At 51.9% G+C, this 16,039-nt stretch overlaps 6 protein-coding genes across 6 annotated transcripts; 3 read left to right on the forward strand and 3 right to left on the reverse strand.

The window, feature by feature from the left end:
- Window positions 1–1,824: 1,824 nt before the first annotated feature.
- On the reverse strand, window positions 1,825–2,922 carry CC77DRAFT_940329 (hypothetical protein; the record flags this gene model as incomplete). The annotated part of the gene is made up of 1 exon (XM_018534724.1): window positions 1,825–2,922. The coding sequence occupies one exon, from the start codon at window positions 2,920–2,922 to the stop codon at window positions 1,825–1,827; it is 1,098 nt and encodes a 365-aa protein (XP_018383693.1).
- A 794-nt stretch (window positions 2,923–3,716) lies between these two features.
- Window positions 3,717–6,684, forward strand: CC77DRAFT_1063592 (hypothetical protein; the record flags this gene model as incomplete). Its single annotated transcript, XM_018528637.1, has 4 exons — window positions 3,717–3,937; window positions 4,010–4,121; window positions 4,178–6,091; window positions 6,160–6,684. The coding sequence occupies 4 exons, from the start codon at window positions 3,717–3,719 to the stop codon at window positions 6,682–6,684; spliced, it is 2,772 nt and encodes a 923-aa protein (XP_018383694.1).
- A 1,470-nt stretch (window positions 6,685–8,154) lies between these two features.
- On the reverse strand, window positions 8,155–9,201 carry CC77DRAFT_940470 (hypothetical protein; the record flags this gene model as incomplete). Its single annotated transcript, XM_018534732.1, has 1 exon — window positions 8,155–9,201. One exon carries the CDS (start codon window positions 9,199–9,201, stop codon window positions 8,155–8,157), a length of 1,047 nt encoding a protein of 348 aa, XP_018383695.1.
- A 120-nt stretch (window positions 9,202–9,321) lies between these two features.
- CC77DRAFT_993790 (alpha-1,2-mannosyltransferase ALG11) lies at window positions 9,322–11,453 on the forward strand. Its single transcript, XM_018536424.1, has 3 exons — window positions 9,322–9,733; window positions 9,792–10,918; window positions 10,976–11,453. Exons 1-3 carry the CDS (start codon window positions 9,423–9,425, stop codon window positions 11,170–11,172), a joined length of 1,635 nt encoding a protein of 544 aa, XP_018383696.1. The 5' UTR covers window positions 9,322–9,422; the 3' UTR covers window positions 11,173–11,453.
- On the reverse strand, window positions 11,315–13,503 carry CC77DRAFT_967702 (hypothetical protein). Its single transcript, XM_018535758.1, has one exon. It carries the CDS (start codon window positions 13,234–13,236, stop codon window positions 11,698–11,700), a length of 1,539 nt encoding a protein of 512 aa, XP_018383697.1. The 5' UTR covers window positions 13,237–13,503; the 3' UTR covers window positions 11,315–11,697.
- Window positions 13,504–13,745: 242 nt separating this feature from the next.
- Window positions 13,746–15,467, forward strand: CC77DRAFT_1063596 (FolC bifunctional protein; the record flags this gene model as incomplete). The annotated part of the gene is made up of 2 exons (XM_018528638.1): window positions 13,746–13,921; window positions 13,967–15,467. 2 exons carry the CDS (start codon window positions 13,746–13,748, stop codon window positions 15,465–15,467), a joined length of 1,677 nt encoding a protein of 558 aa, XP_018383698.1.
- Window positions 15,468–16,039: the final 572 nt, after the last annotated feature.

The following is a 16,039-nucleotide window of genomic DNA, read 5'->3' on the forward strand; positions in this document are numbered from 1 at the left end:
ACCCAGCAAACACGAAGTACGCTCGCTCTACATGCCTTACCCAATCTAATTCTAGGTTACGCGAACCCGACGGACTGGGTATAGAGATTATCGAAGACTGATGGAACATGGTCTTATTGTTGCTGAGCCGTCATGTCGGTTGTTGGGGATATCATGTACGACATATTGCTGTAAAAGGAAGGTAGAAGTTGGGCATGTGTTAGTGTCATCGGGAATCTGTGTGTTGAAATCGCTACTTCTACCTGAGTGTGCGAATTCGTGTTGATAAGTAGTAAGTCATTCGTTCGATACAGATCGCGACTGGGACATGTGGAAAAATTCGATTCCTAGTATCACGCTCTGTCATCTGATTCCAATCCTATGGAGTAAGATACTCCCTCGATGACGTTGAATCAGAATCATGCAAATAAGAGTTGTTATTTATGGAACGGTTTTTATTGCAGGAATGGGAATAATCAACGGCATTTCCATACAGAATGGAGCTTTCACATCGCAAGCGAGCTTGTGGCATAGGGGGTCCCATGGCTAATTTTCTTGCGATAGCATAACCATGGATGATGGCTTGAAGGTACGTTTCTTGGATGGATCTTTGTACACCTGCATGTTCGATATGTCTTCAACTGACTGGTCAGCATATGCAATCAAGCCTATTGCTCAAGCTTGTTTCTTTTTCAAACTTAACTGCGCTTTCTTCATCGATGTCAACGCTGATTTCATACGAGCTTGTACTGGTCGCTTCACCAGTGGCGAGAACAGCGTTAACAGTCACGTTCTTGGTCATGTCCTTGCTGGTATTGGTAGTCTTACCGAATGCAACGCGCGGTGAAGGAAATTACAAAGGACTCAGGAAACAAACAAGTCAAAACTTGAGAGGGGAAGAGAATCTTCTGGCAACGGTGGTGAGATTTAATTCTATGTTAGCGTAGTGGAGAAAGTGTATGTAGATATCGTTGCTTCTAGTTGAGATATCAGTCGATAAGCAGATATCGTTGGCGTTATAGATGTAGCGGTGGACTACGTCAAGGAGATTTATTGCTTATTGACATTGGGTTCGACATGTGCATCAGCCTATACGCCAACAGTCTACGTGTTTTATGATACTGCTTCCACTAGCCGACGGGCTCCACAGTGAGAAAACTGAAACTCCATCGCTTGTTACCATTACCAATTTCCGTTGCGCACCCCTTGGAGTATACGAAAGAGAAACACAATGAATCAAAGAGTCCAACTCCATATTCCAATGACATAAGAGAGGGAAGGAAGTCGGAGGACGCGCTCGAAAACAAAGCGGTGACGTAGGAAGCCTAACCACACGTACGAAAGCTGGTATGTAACCAGTACGCGAGCGCACTTAATTCGAAGAACACAGTGCGCCGTAGACTGAGATTACAACAACACATCCCACGAGCGCGACGCATCAATATTGAGTTCGGGATCCCCCAGGGCTGAGTCGAAAAGAGCCATGTCCGAACACGACAGTATTTCGTGTGATTTACCGATCGTCGGTGTCAGGGCGTCTCGGTGTAACGGTGCAGTGCGCTCGTTTCGTGTGTAAGTGAGGCGTGGGCAGTGGAGTGAAGGACCAACGTGACATGTGTGATTGGGTCATCGAGATTTGAGATGATAAAAGTTTCGAGCCATACGAAGGAGTATGCTCGCTACGAAGTTCAAGCCCCGCACTACTACAGTAGTGATCGCAAAAGCAGCAAGTACGTCGCGGTTGGACTTGTGTGTTACCGATACGCAAGGGGGAGATCCTACGGGGATCCTACCCAGACTATCGGACGTATTGGTGGAGGGATACGGAGGTCCGGACCGTCAACACTATAGGAAGGTATTGCCAGCTATGGGACTAGTCCATTTGCCCTTTTTGGCTGCTCGCATCTCAGCGTACAAGGCTGGATTAATGCCTTTCTTATGACACTTTTTGAGCTCAGCTTCAGTCAAAGTACTCGTGTCGAAGTCGCTTGCACTCCATTTACTGCTTCCGCTTGATTTTGACCCAGATCGACTTCGCTCGACGTTGTCAAGTATAGACTGTAGAGAGCGTTCTTCTGGCATGGATCGTTGCTCCTCCGATAGAGAAGTCGTTGATCTTGAAAAGTTGGATATGTGAGCGGAGGTACGATCAACAGAGGTCGACTTTGCTATAACCAGGCGAGTAGGGCTCGGAGGAGGATCTGGCGTCTTATCTGTCAATCTTCGAGGCATCATTTTTCGAAACAGCGACTGCGGTGTATGATGATCAAGGCTCCCGTACTCCAAGGGCGTTTCTACGGGCGTAGACGTTCGCCTCGAGCTTCCACTTGAAGAGTGCATCGACGACGGCTTAGACATGATACTTGGTGGAGGGTTGGTAGGCGGATCATCTTCCAGGGTAAACCAATCTGGCGAAGGGGCCTCGGCTTCAGGCGGATCGTGGCCATAGATGCTCTGATCATCGTCTCCCGTTGTGGTCACTGAGTTGATAGTCTCCAACGAAGTCTGTCGTCGCAGATGCGGAGGAAATCGCTTGATGTTGCTGATCTCTCTCTTGTTGTTTCTGTATGATATGAGGCCGCGTGGGTGTCGCCGTGAAGACGGCGGCTCAAGTGGGGGATCCGGATCAGGTGACGGTACATCTTGCACCTCCTGACTTCGAAACGGACGAGAAAACTGGCGAGCGGGATTCTTTGGCGGAGGCCCATCGACTGGATGCGACCGGAGCGGATTGACACCTGATGAAGTGGCAGGACGACTTGTGGCTTCACCGTCAAGCGAAGCAGATCGACTGCGCGCTATTGGAGGTGGGGCTGCTTCATCTAGATCCTCGTCGGACTCGTCAAAAACATAGGTTCGGTGGTCCCTGTACTGCTTCTGTGCTTCCAGAGCGGCCCTAGGTGAGCGACGGATGGCAGGCGGAAGGGCGTCGTCAACGTCCATGGCAGTTTGTGTGAGGTTGTATCATGACATCTGGAAAAAGGAAAATAGGATGTGAAAATACCCCGATACCAGCTTGCACGTCGGGCCCGCCCAACCACCCAATGCACATCAATCATGACGCAGAACGGGCTGCCAGAATCCTATGGCGTGGGTTAGCGTGGATCGGAGAATGCCTGTACCTTGCATAGCGTTCACGATGAGATCCGTCAACATGTCAGATGAGATTTGGTGTTGAGCTTTAGCGCAGATGCAACAGACGCGACGCTGATTGTAAGTCGTTGATTTCAGTAAGCCGTCTTGTGGAAATGGGCAAACAGCATCATCGTCTCCATCGAGGCCGAATGAGATGCGGAGACGGACGGCAGGATACCTGTCGATTACGCGGGTGGCTAAGGTTTTCGGCCGTTTTGGCCGTTGGAGACTGGCCAACTGGGCCAACGGTCGAGCCCATCACGTGCCTTGGCTGAGTTGATACTTTGTCGGCCATGGTTTTCGGCGTCACTCGAAGCAGGCGGGCAGTCGAAACGCGTTTCAAGCGCGCAAGACGTATCAGCAGCTAGTTGGGACAAGGATGGTGAGTTGGAGTGGCTCCGAGCTGATGTTTCGACTGGAGGCGGGACCTGACAGGCCAGCAGCGCTAGGGCCAGGGACGGACTAGTGGATTCACCAACAACCGCAGGTCCACGGGCGCTCCTTACTTAGTTGAGTTGCACTGTCGCTGTCCACGCGAACAGCATGTATGCCACAACCACGGCCATAATCGATTCGCCGCGCACAGTACGTGTCCGCTCATCATGAGCAACGACGTGCCCACGCCCATCTCGGACGAGGAGGTGGTGGCACTCACCAAGGCGGCCTTTGAGCACTCCCGCCAGGACATCAACCATCGTGCGGCCGCCGAGACGCCCCGGGAATTGCAGCAACAGCAGCCAGGTATTACGATTGACCTGGGCCACAAGAACATTGCCCGCCTGCCGGACGAGGTCATCGATGTCATCCGGGCCGAGATTGAAAGGTACACACGCACCCGCCGCCCGCGCTTGCCTCCGCTGCCTTCGACTGTGGGAGAGACATGCTGACATGACAGACTCGCTCTTTCCCACAATCTCCTCTCGACTCTCCCGTCCCGCCTTATCGAATGCAGACGTCTCCGCTACCTCAACGTGCGCTACAATGCCATGCGCGAGATCCCCAATGCCGTACGTTGGCCCGCTGCAACACACTGCACAGCAAGCCTCCACTGACACTACCCTAGATCCTCGACATGACCTCGCTGGAGATCCTCGACGTGAGCAGGAACAAGATCAGGTCCATACCGTCCAAAATCTCAAACTTGACCTCTTTGAAGGTGCTGGCAATCGCAAAGAACAAGATTGAGGAATTGCCCGTCTGCCTGGGCGAGATCAACAGCTTGCAGGTCCTTAAGCTAGACGGCAATCCGCTGGTCTTCCCCCCGCCAGACGTGTGCACCATCAAGGACAACGCCCCCTCACCCGCCAACGAGAACGAGCGAGATGCCGTCATAGCCACCCAGGTCAAGCGCTTCATGCGCCAACACATTTCAAAAGAGCGCCAGCGGAGCGAACTGGAAAGGCTGCGCGTCGAATCTTCTGGTGACGAGAGCTGGACCGAAAGCAACCCGGAGACACCCCGCCCGTCCAAGCGAGCCAACGGGGGACGATTCCCCGTGAGACCCAGTGTAGGCAACATCGATGGCTTCTCTGACACCAAGGCCGACTCACCTGGCTTGCCTGTCCCACCTATCCCAGTTCGTTCCCACTACCGTGTCGGATCTACAACGAGCAATGGAAACGGCGCCGGCATCGTCGTTTCAAAGCGGCCCCCAGTGTCTCCCCTCGCCCTGACAAACGGAAGCAATGAGCGTAACCGAAGCCAAAGTGAAGGCTCAGGACCTTCGTCACACCGCCAGAAGCGAATGGGCATATACACTAACAAAACATCGGAGCTGGGTTCTGTTGACGAATTACGGCGGACAAGTCACTTCCGCGGCTTCAGTCAGGGCATTGTTGTTCCTGCTCATTCTGCTGCCAACGGTCTATCAGGCCCAGCAACCGCTGGTGCTTATGGAGATACTGGTACCGTCAGATCTCTCGCAAACCGCCCACTATCTGATGTGCGCGAACACCGGCGGAACTCGCGTGCGCCAGACATTGTCGTCGAGGCTGCAAAAAACTTCCTCTATGCCATATCCCAGCTGCACGACTGCGTCTCACACATGGTACGCTCAATCAAATTGACAGCTAAGACGAAAGAAAGTCTGCGCCGTAAAGAAGACTTTTATCGCAGATACTCGACCACCTACCTCAATATCCGTGCGCTGAACGAGGTGTTGCACAAGTTCGACAGGTTGGTCGAAGAGGACGAGGAAGACGCACAGAAGCTCTCTAGAAGCGTATACATGTATGCTCTAAGATGTCTCGAGTCTTTCATGTCCATCAGTCTCTCAATCGCCGAGAATCGCGTTGAGATAACCCAGAATGCGAATGCACACATTATGCGGACTTTCCTGTTCCTGCAGCAAGCCAGTCTGATCGAGATGAGGAACGCCTGTTCGATTTTGGGTGCGCAGTTCAAGGATACTTCGGTAGCTTCGCGCCGGCCTAGCAATGTCGACCCAGTGGCTACAGTACGGGCACGCCCATCAAGAGTGAACCGTCGTTTCCAGACATCGCCGCCACAGCGAAACGGCGGCTATCAGATGCCACCACCAGTCATCTTGCACAGCAACGACAATAGTCGTTCCAACACCCTGACAAGCATTAGTGCCGCAACACCGCGCTCGGGGGAGTCATTCTCAACACTTGCTCCGTCCATGACACGGTCCAACACGCTGACCAGCAGTTTTGACGAAGCAGACGAAGATGCTCAATTTGACCGGGTCTACACGAAACTGAGAAATGCATCCGACAACTGCAGAAACTCCATGCCACAGATTACGCGTATGATGCGAGAGCAATTTGATGGTCTACGACGTGATCTTGACACCGAGGATCCACGAGTGAAGGCGCTGGCGAATCTTATCGACAAAAGCAATGATGTCCAACAAATGACGAATCCCCTCGCTGGCCGTCTATCACAGATGCAGCTTAAGGACAGCTACACCCGCAACCAGCCCGAATTCTGGCAACAATGCATGGGTTTCATCAAGGTACGTATACCCATGTTTGTTTCGAATCGCAGTTTTGAGAACAGTACGTTGACTCAAATTTGTTTCAGGCTTGGCAAGAACTCGCTGCAGCGTATACTCAGCAGGGTAGAGAACACAAGCTGCTCTCTGGCGAGATCAAACAGCTTATGCGGCCACTGCATAAGATGGTAAAGGAGGCCAGTTTGGCTATCAATGACAGTCCTTGGTCGCATCTTACCAGTAACAATCCCGGCCTAATGGGTCCGCCGAGCCTGTCGTCCATCACTTCACGCACCCAACCACCTAGGTTTATGAAACAGCCCAGCGGAACCATGTCTTCGAGCGGTGGACCTTCGTTCCCAGGCCCCATCAATACGTCCATACCTGCGATGGCTTCGGTCTTCTCTGCACAGCCGTACTCTACGGCAAGCTTCGGTTCGCAAGGCTCCGGTGGTTATGGCACTCCAGTCCCGGCGACGCCACTCAGCGCCGCTCTAGGAGCCGCAGCCCAAGCGACTATCCCAAATACCCCTCGCGTTTCTCAGGGTTCCAACACGCTCAACGTCTTCGAGCGAGCTGATCGCCTGCTCAGTCAGACAAGTCGTCGCGTTTGACATGTATAAGCTCTATATACCGGCTTCCGTCTATCATTGGCCTCAACTGCGTATGGCAATGGATTGATATGTACATTGTCTATACCTGCATAGGTTGTGTCGATGCGTAGCAGCGCACGTACGCATTCGTTTGCTTTTCTGATTTCTTTTATGCTTGTTTTTTGCCAGAGAATGTTTCTATTTGCATACCATTAGCGACGGCGTTTGTCCGGATTTCACTCTTTTCATACTATGATGGCATATCGGATTGCATATCGGACATGGTGTTTGGAATGGTTAACAAGGTTCATTACTGCATAGTAGGCGTTTCTTGTCTTTGGTCTTATGGGGTGGGATGGAGTGGCTGGATGAACGGCTGGACGGTGGGTTGAACCTCTGGTAGGATGATATGGTGCACATATGACACGTCTTAATGTCTACAATGCACGGTCGGTCGGTCGCAGGAGATACGTTCCGTTTTGCCCGCATCAATCATTACGAAGTACATGGCGCATGCAACCATGATTCTAGGAAGAAGAAGCAAATCTCAATGTGCATAACTTGCCCACATGTGTAAATACTTTCTAAGAAGCTCAGGTCTGTTACTTTGACTCTTGTGGAACTACAGCAAAGAGCTCAACTTTGCCTAAGACAGCTTTGATCTCCATAGATCCTTTTCTCACCACTGCTTGTACAGCCTTCACTTGCCTAAGATAGTGTACAGGATATCTTGAAACAAACATGACAAGTTCAAGACACCGAGAGTATTTGTATTTCCTACTCTGCTTTCTCTAGATGTCGCTACATCATCTTCAACAACGCCGCCTAGGGACCAGAAGAACCAGGAGAAAGTTCCCGCCTAAGAGCAGCCAAGCCGCCCACTCAATACCGGTAACGTCAGGACGGTGAAGGATGATGCCGTTGCACCATTTGCAGCTCCGGCAGTTGGCCAGCCCCATGCGAGCAGTTCGGTTATCCAACCTTCTGACCTAGCCGCTTAGAACCGCTGTATAGCCTCGGAAAGCATGAGCGAGGCAAGCAAGAAGGCACAGCTACCGCATCGTCATCATCATCACCACCGCCGCCATCGCCAAACAGCCCGCATCGACAAGATAACGCGATACTGCCAGCAGCCTAAACCAACATGAACACAAAGATAACGACGTTCTACCCAAAAGCCTTTATGGTTCATGTTGGCGACCCCACGACTGGCATCGTCATTCGTGTCTCGCAGCTAGTTCCTACAGATAGGTTGACACTGTACTCGACGTGTACTTGGATTTATTTCTGGACAAAGTGGCCGAGCGAATTGAATTCGATGTCAAGGAGACAATGCTGCGAACATGTCCGGTCACGGCTATGGTGCAACAGTCGTCTCTAAGGTGGCGGAAACTACCCGAGGCAACAGGATGCGTACGACTCCACTTTAAGTAATCCGGTCCAGACATGTCTTGAGTCGTCTGTCCTGCGCATGAAGCGCCACACCAGGATTCACTTCGGCGAATAGGGTGTTTGTGGCGACAGCTTAAGCACCTTCCGTCCTTCTGACACAGGTGATGGCGGCATGAGAAGCGGCCTTTTACATGCTGTGTAGCCTCGCGGTGCAGGATATTTCCGATCCAGCCAGAGATTCCATAGCATGACTGAAGCTGTACTTGATGACCAGTACAGCATCAATGCCGCAGGAAGCTCTTGACACAAAGGGCCGATTAATAGAGAAACAAAAAGTAAAGTCCTCCGAAGCACACCAGGCCACCTCCGAGATCCGTCGCTTTCGACAGTATTTTTCGTAGTATAGATGTTTGCAAACATAATGCCTGATGCGATGAATGGGAGAGCCCCCGTGGGGTCCGGAACAAGTAGATCCTGGAACCAGAGTATGCCTTCCGCTGCCAACGAAGGCTCGAACCATGCAGTAGATGTGACACGTCTAACAATTTCACCGGCTTCGTTCGTCATGGTTGCACCTTGGCCATTAATGGCCGCAACCGCCATACCTATCAGACCATCATGGGCGCCGCATTTCTGCCGTATGACCTCAGCCATAGCGATGAATATGGGAAATTGGAACAATGTCCAACTAATTTGGCCACGTAGACTGACGTTCCACCTCTTGTCCAAAGCCGATATCGTGTCATTTACTTCTTTCTTCACCGTTAATTTGGCCTGCTTGATGGTTCGGAAGTTACCACGCTTTAGTATCTCGTCACGTTTCTGGAAAGCAAGCGCTTGTCGGAGCGGATGGAGACCAATATACCGTGCCATGAGGGCGCGCGAGTAGGTTCCAGCTGTAGTGACAAGAAGACCGCGAACAAGGAAGGCGGTGAGGGGTATGGCAGCATACCATGGCACGGTGGCGTGGACGAGCGACATCAGCTCGTGGGGAAGGTACAAGAGGGCATCGGCGACGGGACCTTGTCGCGGGGTCGAAGCATGGAAGGCGCGTGTTGGCTTGGAGTATATTGGAGGTCGAGAGGGGATAGAGGTGCGCGAGAGCCATTGGCATGCTGGCTGCCGCAAGAGGCGCGACGACAGCATGTTGTGATAAATTTGGGATGCTTCAACTATCTAGTCAAATGTCCGACTCGCGAGAGAAAGAGGCTCCTGCTAGCGCGTCAGGGTTCCATGCTCTCGGGCCGGGGCCAGGAACCGATGTCATCCCACCTGAACAGCTGTCGCTTTGCCTAAACATTTGTCCATGGCCTGAGTCTTACGCTGCCTGTCTCCTCCGCCGTGCCTCCATTCGGTGTCGCTTCGAGATGGGTCTTTTACCCATCCTCCTCTCGCTACTAGTGCCTGCACTCTTGGCTACCGTCTTTCTCCCCAAGACCCTGCGCTTTGCTGCGGAACTAGTGGGACAACACTTGCGTCGATCTTCCCGTACACGACGAGAGCTGTTACTCGCCAGGGTAGCAAGCGAGACCAAGACATTCGAGGCGCAGCAGAAGAACAAAAAGAAAGAGGATGAAGACTGGGAACAAGTTGGAAACACACCTCCTAGTGGTACGGTGAAACATGGCCAGGCTGACAGTGAATGGGATGGTATTGTCGGCTTCTTCCACCCTTTCTGGTACGCGTGGCATATTCTGAAGTGCTGCTGTATGGTCGCTGACATGCTGTTTTTACAGCAACGCAGGAGGCGGTGGTGAGCGAGTCCTATGGGCTGCGATCCGAGCACACCAAAAGCGTTGGCCAAAGGCTACCTGCATAGTCTACACCGGTGACCATGATGTCGACAAAGCTGCCATTCTCAAACGTGTCAAAGATCGTTTCAACATCCAGCTACACCCGCCGACCGTCCACTTTCTCTACCTCACAACCCGCGACTGGGTACTCGCAAGCACATGGCCGCGTTTTACACTACTGGGCCAATCTCTCGGCTCCCTCGTCCTTGCCTACGATGCCTTCAGCCTCCTTGTACCGGATATCTTCATAGATACCATGGGTTACGCCTTCGCTCTTGGCCTGTCGTCCTTCCTCTTCCCAACCGTACCCACCGGTGCATACGTACACTACCCGACCATTTCCACGGATATGCTCGATTCGCTACAAGTTGGAGGTCAAGGTATAAATGCAGGAACAGGCACAGGATATCGGGGTATGGCGAAGAAAAAGTACTGGCAACTCTTTGCAAAGCTATACAGCAAACTCGGTAGCACCATTGATGTGGTAATGACCAACTCCACATGGACGCAAAGCCACATCAAAACTCTCTGGGAGCCATATCGTATCAAAAGGAGCAAGTCAATCGACATCGACGTCGTCTTTCCGCCCGTAGCTGTTGAAGAAGTCATAGAAGCCGTCCCAGTCTCCGAGTCCAGCGAGAAGAATCGTGGCCCTTACCTCCTCTACATCGCGCAGTTCCGACCGGAAAAGAATCACAGACTTATTCTCGAGGCCTTCGCATCATTCCTGCATTCCACACCTGAACTTCCAGCATACCCCAACCATACCCCGAAGCTCGTCCTGATTGGCTCAGTACGAAACTCTCACGACGATGCGAAGCGTGTCTACGAGCTGAGGTTGCTAGCGCATGAGCTACACATCAAGGAGAATGTGGAGTTCATATGCGACGCGCCGTGGCCGCAAATGCTCGAGTGGATGCGCAAAGCTAGTGTGGGAGTGAACGCCATGTGGAACGAACATTTCGGTATTGGTGTGGTGGAGTATCAAGCTGCTGGTATGATCTCTGTGGTCAACAACTCTGGTGGGCCTAAGCTAGACATTGTGATTGAGGTCGATGGAAAACCCACTGGTAAGTCTGATGCACATCACTCTGTCAAATCTATATTATTGCTAACGTACAACCAAGGTTTCCATGCCACCACTGCAGAGCAATACGCCGACGGCTTCCGCAAGGCCCTTACTCTTTCACCCGAAGACACACTCGACATGCGACAACGGGCTCGAAGGTCATCTGAGCGTTTTACTGACCAAGTGTTTGTGGACAAGTGGCTGACTAATGCCGAGAAGCTTGTTGCTCTGCAAATCAAGCGGGCGTCGAGATGAGAGTCAACTAGCCAACTGGGAGCATGGCGTTATACTGAACAGCATGGGATTTCTTGATACCACACATGAGCATTGGGCGGTTGCATCCTAGGAGTCAAGCATACGATATATATTCAATTTCTTGCACCTGCATATCAAGACCATAGTATGATACGTGTGACGACCACAGAGTTGATGAATGAGATTGGGGAGGAACACGTGAGGGTGGTGCAGAATAAGTTGTGTCTTATTCTTGTTCCTCTTTCTAGGAACTCAAGCTACATAACGATATTGAATAAGTCATCCATCGTAAGGAGTACGAAATCCACGATTGATTCTCCCAGAACTTGTTCCAAGCCATCCACAGATGTCTTCACATTGTGGAGCATAACTTTTCGTAACACGAGCATTAAGCGGCCAAATGCCAATCGGTAGATAGTTACCAAGAAAGTGCAACGTAAACAGCATGATTGCAGCAGAAGTGGACAAACATCAAAGTGGCAGGACCAGCCAAGCCAACGGAAGCAGTGGGGATAGCAAGTCAGATCACAACCGCTCAAGCTCCTGAAAGCGCTCAACAGGGTCGGCAAAAGACCGCGTCAAGCCTACCGAAGCCCAAAAGTCGTCACTAACATCTTCTCTGCGCGCAAGACGCTCCAGCAACGACCGCGCGTCACGGAGCTCCTGATCTAGTGGCGGCGGCGGCGGTGAGTCGGCACGGACAAGTGGAGGAATGCTCTCGTTGTCGCTGGCGCTCGCAGCTTCCTCTGAAGGTCCATCAAGCTGTGGTATTTGTGGCCTCTGCGCCACTTCTGTCTCGACATCTCTCCAAATGCCCGAGTTGTAGAAGCTGCGAACGACTTCGCTGGCGTCTCGGGATCGGTCGATTACGCGGAGTGAGTAACGCTCTATATCTCGCGCAGGAGGCTCGTTGGAGAAATACGACGGCCGCATTCTTCGGCGAGGCTCAGCCGAGTGTGAGATACCCAAGCGGTTTCTAAAAGCCTCTGTGCCTGTACGACGACGTATACTGCCACGTATATCCATTTCTTCTTCTTCTTCTTCGGTATCTGATGCTGTGTCATCCTCCGAGGTATCGCATGCCCGCATGAATTGTTCGTTTTGTGGAGGTGAGTGACGTCGGGATGGCACTGTAAGATGAGTTTGCGAGGATGCCGCCGAATTGGCACTTCCCGCTCGCGAACTGGTATGCGAGTTTGTGAATGAGGCTGACGCTGCGGCTGATGCAAAGGATGACCCCGCAGTTGGTGCGACAGGGTCGTCGACGACAGTGGTGAGAAAACTGTCCCATTGCAACTGATCGTCAAAAGGGCTGACACTGCGATTCCGGTCGCCCAGGCCGTCCAGTGTAGCAACAGGGCTCCAAGACTCGCGCAAGGAGCTGGCGGGTAGCGGTCCATCCGCAATAGTACGGCGACCCATCCTGCGTAGTGGAGGGAAAGCTACGGCGTTGTTCTCGCCTGTCTCGTGGCTTTCCTCGGGCACATTCGCAGTGTCGCCTCGCGCCCCAGATGGGTCAGCACGGGGACTCTGGGAACGTGTTCGCGTTGATCGTCCAGTGGCGCGACGGTATGAAGTGTACCCTCGCAGGCGTGAAAAAGGGTCTTGCGCATCGCGTTGTGCTTCTGCTTCTGACGTCCGCGAAGCTGCAGCTGGCGCAAATCCTGGGGTGAAGGCTGCTAAGGGGCGCTCGTGGTCGGGAGTGGCGCGCATCTCGTGGGCGCGCATGTAGCCATCAAGACGACTGCGCGAACGGCGCACGCTGCTCTCGTCGCGCTGTAGAGTAGGTGGGTGCCTCGAAGCCTCGTTGCTGCGGTATTCGGTCCTCGAGACTTCAGGAACAGGTGGCGGCGCCAAACGCGCGCGATGTGACGAGCGAGGTATCCACTCGATATGCGGAGCAGAGATGAGGAAATCGGTATCGAGTGTGCTGCGAGGACGCGGTGATCTGTTGGGTCTTGCGCGGCGCCGGATGGGTGAGCGTGAGCCGGCGATGTCGGCTCGAAGTACATCTTTCTCCTTTGCTTCCTCGCGCTTCACATTCCATCCGATCGGTATACCCATTGCGCAAGATACGTGAAGTTAGGGATTCCAAGAAAGATGGGTGTGGTTGCCGTGTGGATGGTGACGCGCCGGATGATGCTAATGGGGATGGGTCGGAGAAGGAACTAGGGCGGCGCACGTCGCAACCGCCTAGAACAGAACTGTGAGGCTGAAGCGTCTGGGGGAGGCGCAGCCCCTCGACATAAAAAATCTACATCGTCGGGCATTGTCTGACCAATCTCTATATAGCAAACACCTTTGGCTCTAGACACGAAGCTTGTGCACTTTACTACAGTACACAGCCTGGAGTTCCTACACCAAACAAGTCGACGTCTTTAGCAGGCGCGACTGTGACCGCCAAGCCGTGGCTGCCTCTCACGCTAAGGGCGCGCCTGTCTGCAGCTTCTGGCCCACTCGTTCTAGTGAGTCAACACGCATCTGCAGGTACCTCGTTTCAAAGCATCGCGTGTCCGCCTAGACCTCGGGATCCATAGTTGCCTACACTACTATAGACCACCTCTCTTGTGGCCATGATCCAGCCTGGTTTGGAGAGGATCAGTCAGCTCTTGAAGAATGTCAACTTCCCCTGGAAGTCAATACATGTCGCCGGCACCAACGGCAAAGGCTCCGTATGCCACTTCGCATCGACGCTGCTTTCTAAGAGACTCAAATGTGGGAAGTTCACGTCTCCACATCTCATAGACAGGTAGGCACGCTGTCAAGTGAGGTGGTCGCTGTCTAACATTGGCAGATGGGACTGCATATCCATTGGCAACAAGCCCGTAGAAGAGGCCCTCTTTCGCAAAATTGAGAAGCACTACATTGATCTGAACATAAAAAAAGGCATCAAAGCTTCAAATTTCGAGATCTTGACCGCCACTGCCTTCCACATCTTCAATGAAGAGCAAGTACAGGTTGGTGTGGTTGAAGTTGGTATGGGCGGAAAGCTCGATGCTACCAACATACTGAACAACCAAGTGATTTCTGTAATTTCAAAAATAGCGCGAGATCACGAGAGCTTCTTGGGCAGTACTCTGCAAGAGATTGCACACCACAAAGCTGGTATCCTCAGGCCCCATGTACCCTACCTCATCAACCCCAAGAATGAGAAAAACGTTGTATCTGTCATCAACGAGTATGCAGACGAAATTGCTGCAGGACCTCGTCTTGAGTACGATCCTCCAGGCTTTTCCAAGGTACTATTCCAGAACAAGGACTGGCTACCAGCACAACCAGTCCATCAAGAAAATATGGTCATAGCTGCCATGGCTGCAAAGACCGTAATGGAGAGCTTCGGTAGAGAGTATACAACCTGGAACATGGGGCGCATACTGCGGAAGTCTAAAGTCGAAAACCCGGGACGATTGGAATCGGTTCAAGTACCGCCTATCTTTGGTCAACGAGCCACGGTGTCATCGAGGATGTTTAAAGGAGAATCCATCCTGGTAGATGGAGCCCATAATCCTGATGCTGCTAGAGTGTTGAGTCAGCATGTTCAAAAGTTTCAGAGGAGGAAGAAGATCCCTAATGAGGGTCATGTTAATGAGGGTCGTGTCCCACGAAACGGATGGCCTGTTACATGGGTGCTTGCCATGACCGAAGGGAAAGATGCACATAAATATCTAAGCCAGATACTACAACCAGGAGACAATGTCGTGACTACGACTTTTGGTCCGGTGGATGGAATGCCTTGGGTCAAGCCTATGGATCCCAGTCGACTTCTCGACATGGCAAAATCTGTCGAGCCTGGCATCATGGGATTGGTTGCATCAGAGGGCGGCCCACTTCGAGCGTTATGCACAGCTAAATATCTCAGAGATCCTGACCGACCTATCGTTTTGACAGGCAGTTTATACCTTGTGGGTGATCTACACCGCGAGCGGCGGCTGCGACCGAACAAGGTGTATTGGGAGGACCCAAAGTTTGAGGACGATAGAAACAAAATCGCCGCAATGCTTGAAGAGGAGAAGCACAGAGTCAATCGGATACTAAGCGATACTGATACATTCGGTCTCACCACTGATTCCTTCGATGAATTGAATCGGAAGAGTGGTATATGGGGAAAGCAGATGGCAGAGCGGGAGAAGCAGAGAACCATACAAGAAGAGATTGCGGCTCTTGATGAAAAAGTGGAGTCTCTCACAGAAGAAGAAAAGCTTCTTAGGCTGGAAGAACCCTCAGCTATAACAGAAATCACGAGATTGACAGCACTAGAAAATGGTGCGAATTTAAGCTATCATAAAACCTGGTAAGTCGGCTAAGCGGACCATAGCAAGGAGCGTACAAAGGATTAATGGAAATACAGGGCGGACAGGCTTCCCGGAGAAAAATTCATACCTGGACAGCGAACACGAAGATACGAACGAGGACTTCCGCCTCGAAAGAAATAGAGGACGACTCCAAGCTGCATGTAGTAGGTCAAACACGAGTAGCAAAGACAAGTTGTTGTGTTAGTGTTGTGCGCGTGTATCATTATCGCGATGGCGACTGACTGTGGTGCATTTGCAGTCAATTGATTATCCTGTTGTACAGTCTTTGTTTTCATCAGCCTCAGCCTCCTTCTGCAAACGATGGCATAGCACCGGTCTCACTCACCAAGAGCTGCGGAGGTTTGCAGAAGTTGGCTTACTTGCTTCTGATTTTCGCCAACCACACCCTAATATTTCCGGCCTTACTGTCAATCCTGACAGCCTTCCTGCTTCTTCATGTACTTTACAACACCCAGCTTACCCAGCTGAGACATTTTGCAGCCTTCGACTCGATTCTTCTGTACGACAACTCCGCTTTGCGAGGTATGGAGTGTACACCGAAAAGAATTTATTCG

Source organism: Alternaria alternata, assembly GCF_001642055.1.
Source record: "Alternaria alternata strain SRC1lrK2f unplaced genomic scaffold CC77scaffold_16, whole genome shotgun sequence".
NCBI lineage: Eukaryota > Fungi > Ascomycota > Dothideomycetes > Pleosporales > Pleosporaceae > Alternaria > Alternaria alternata.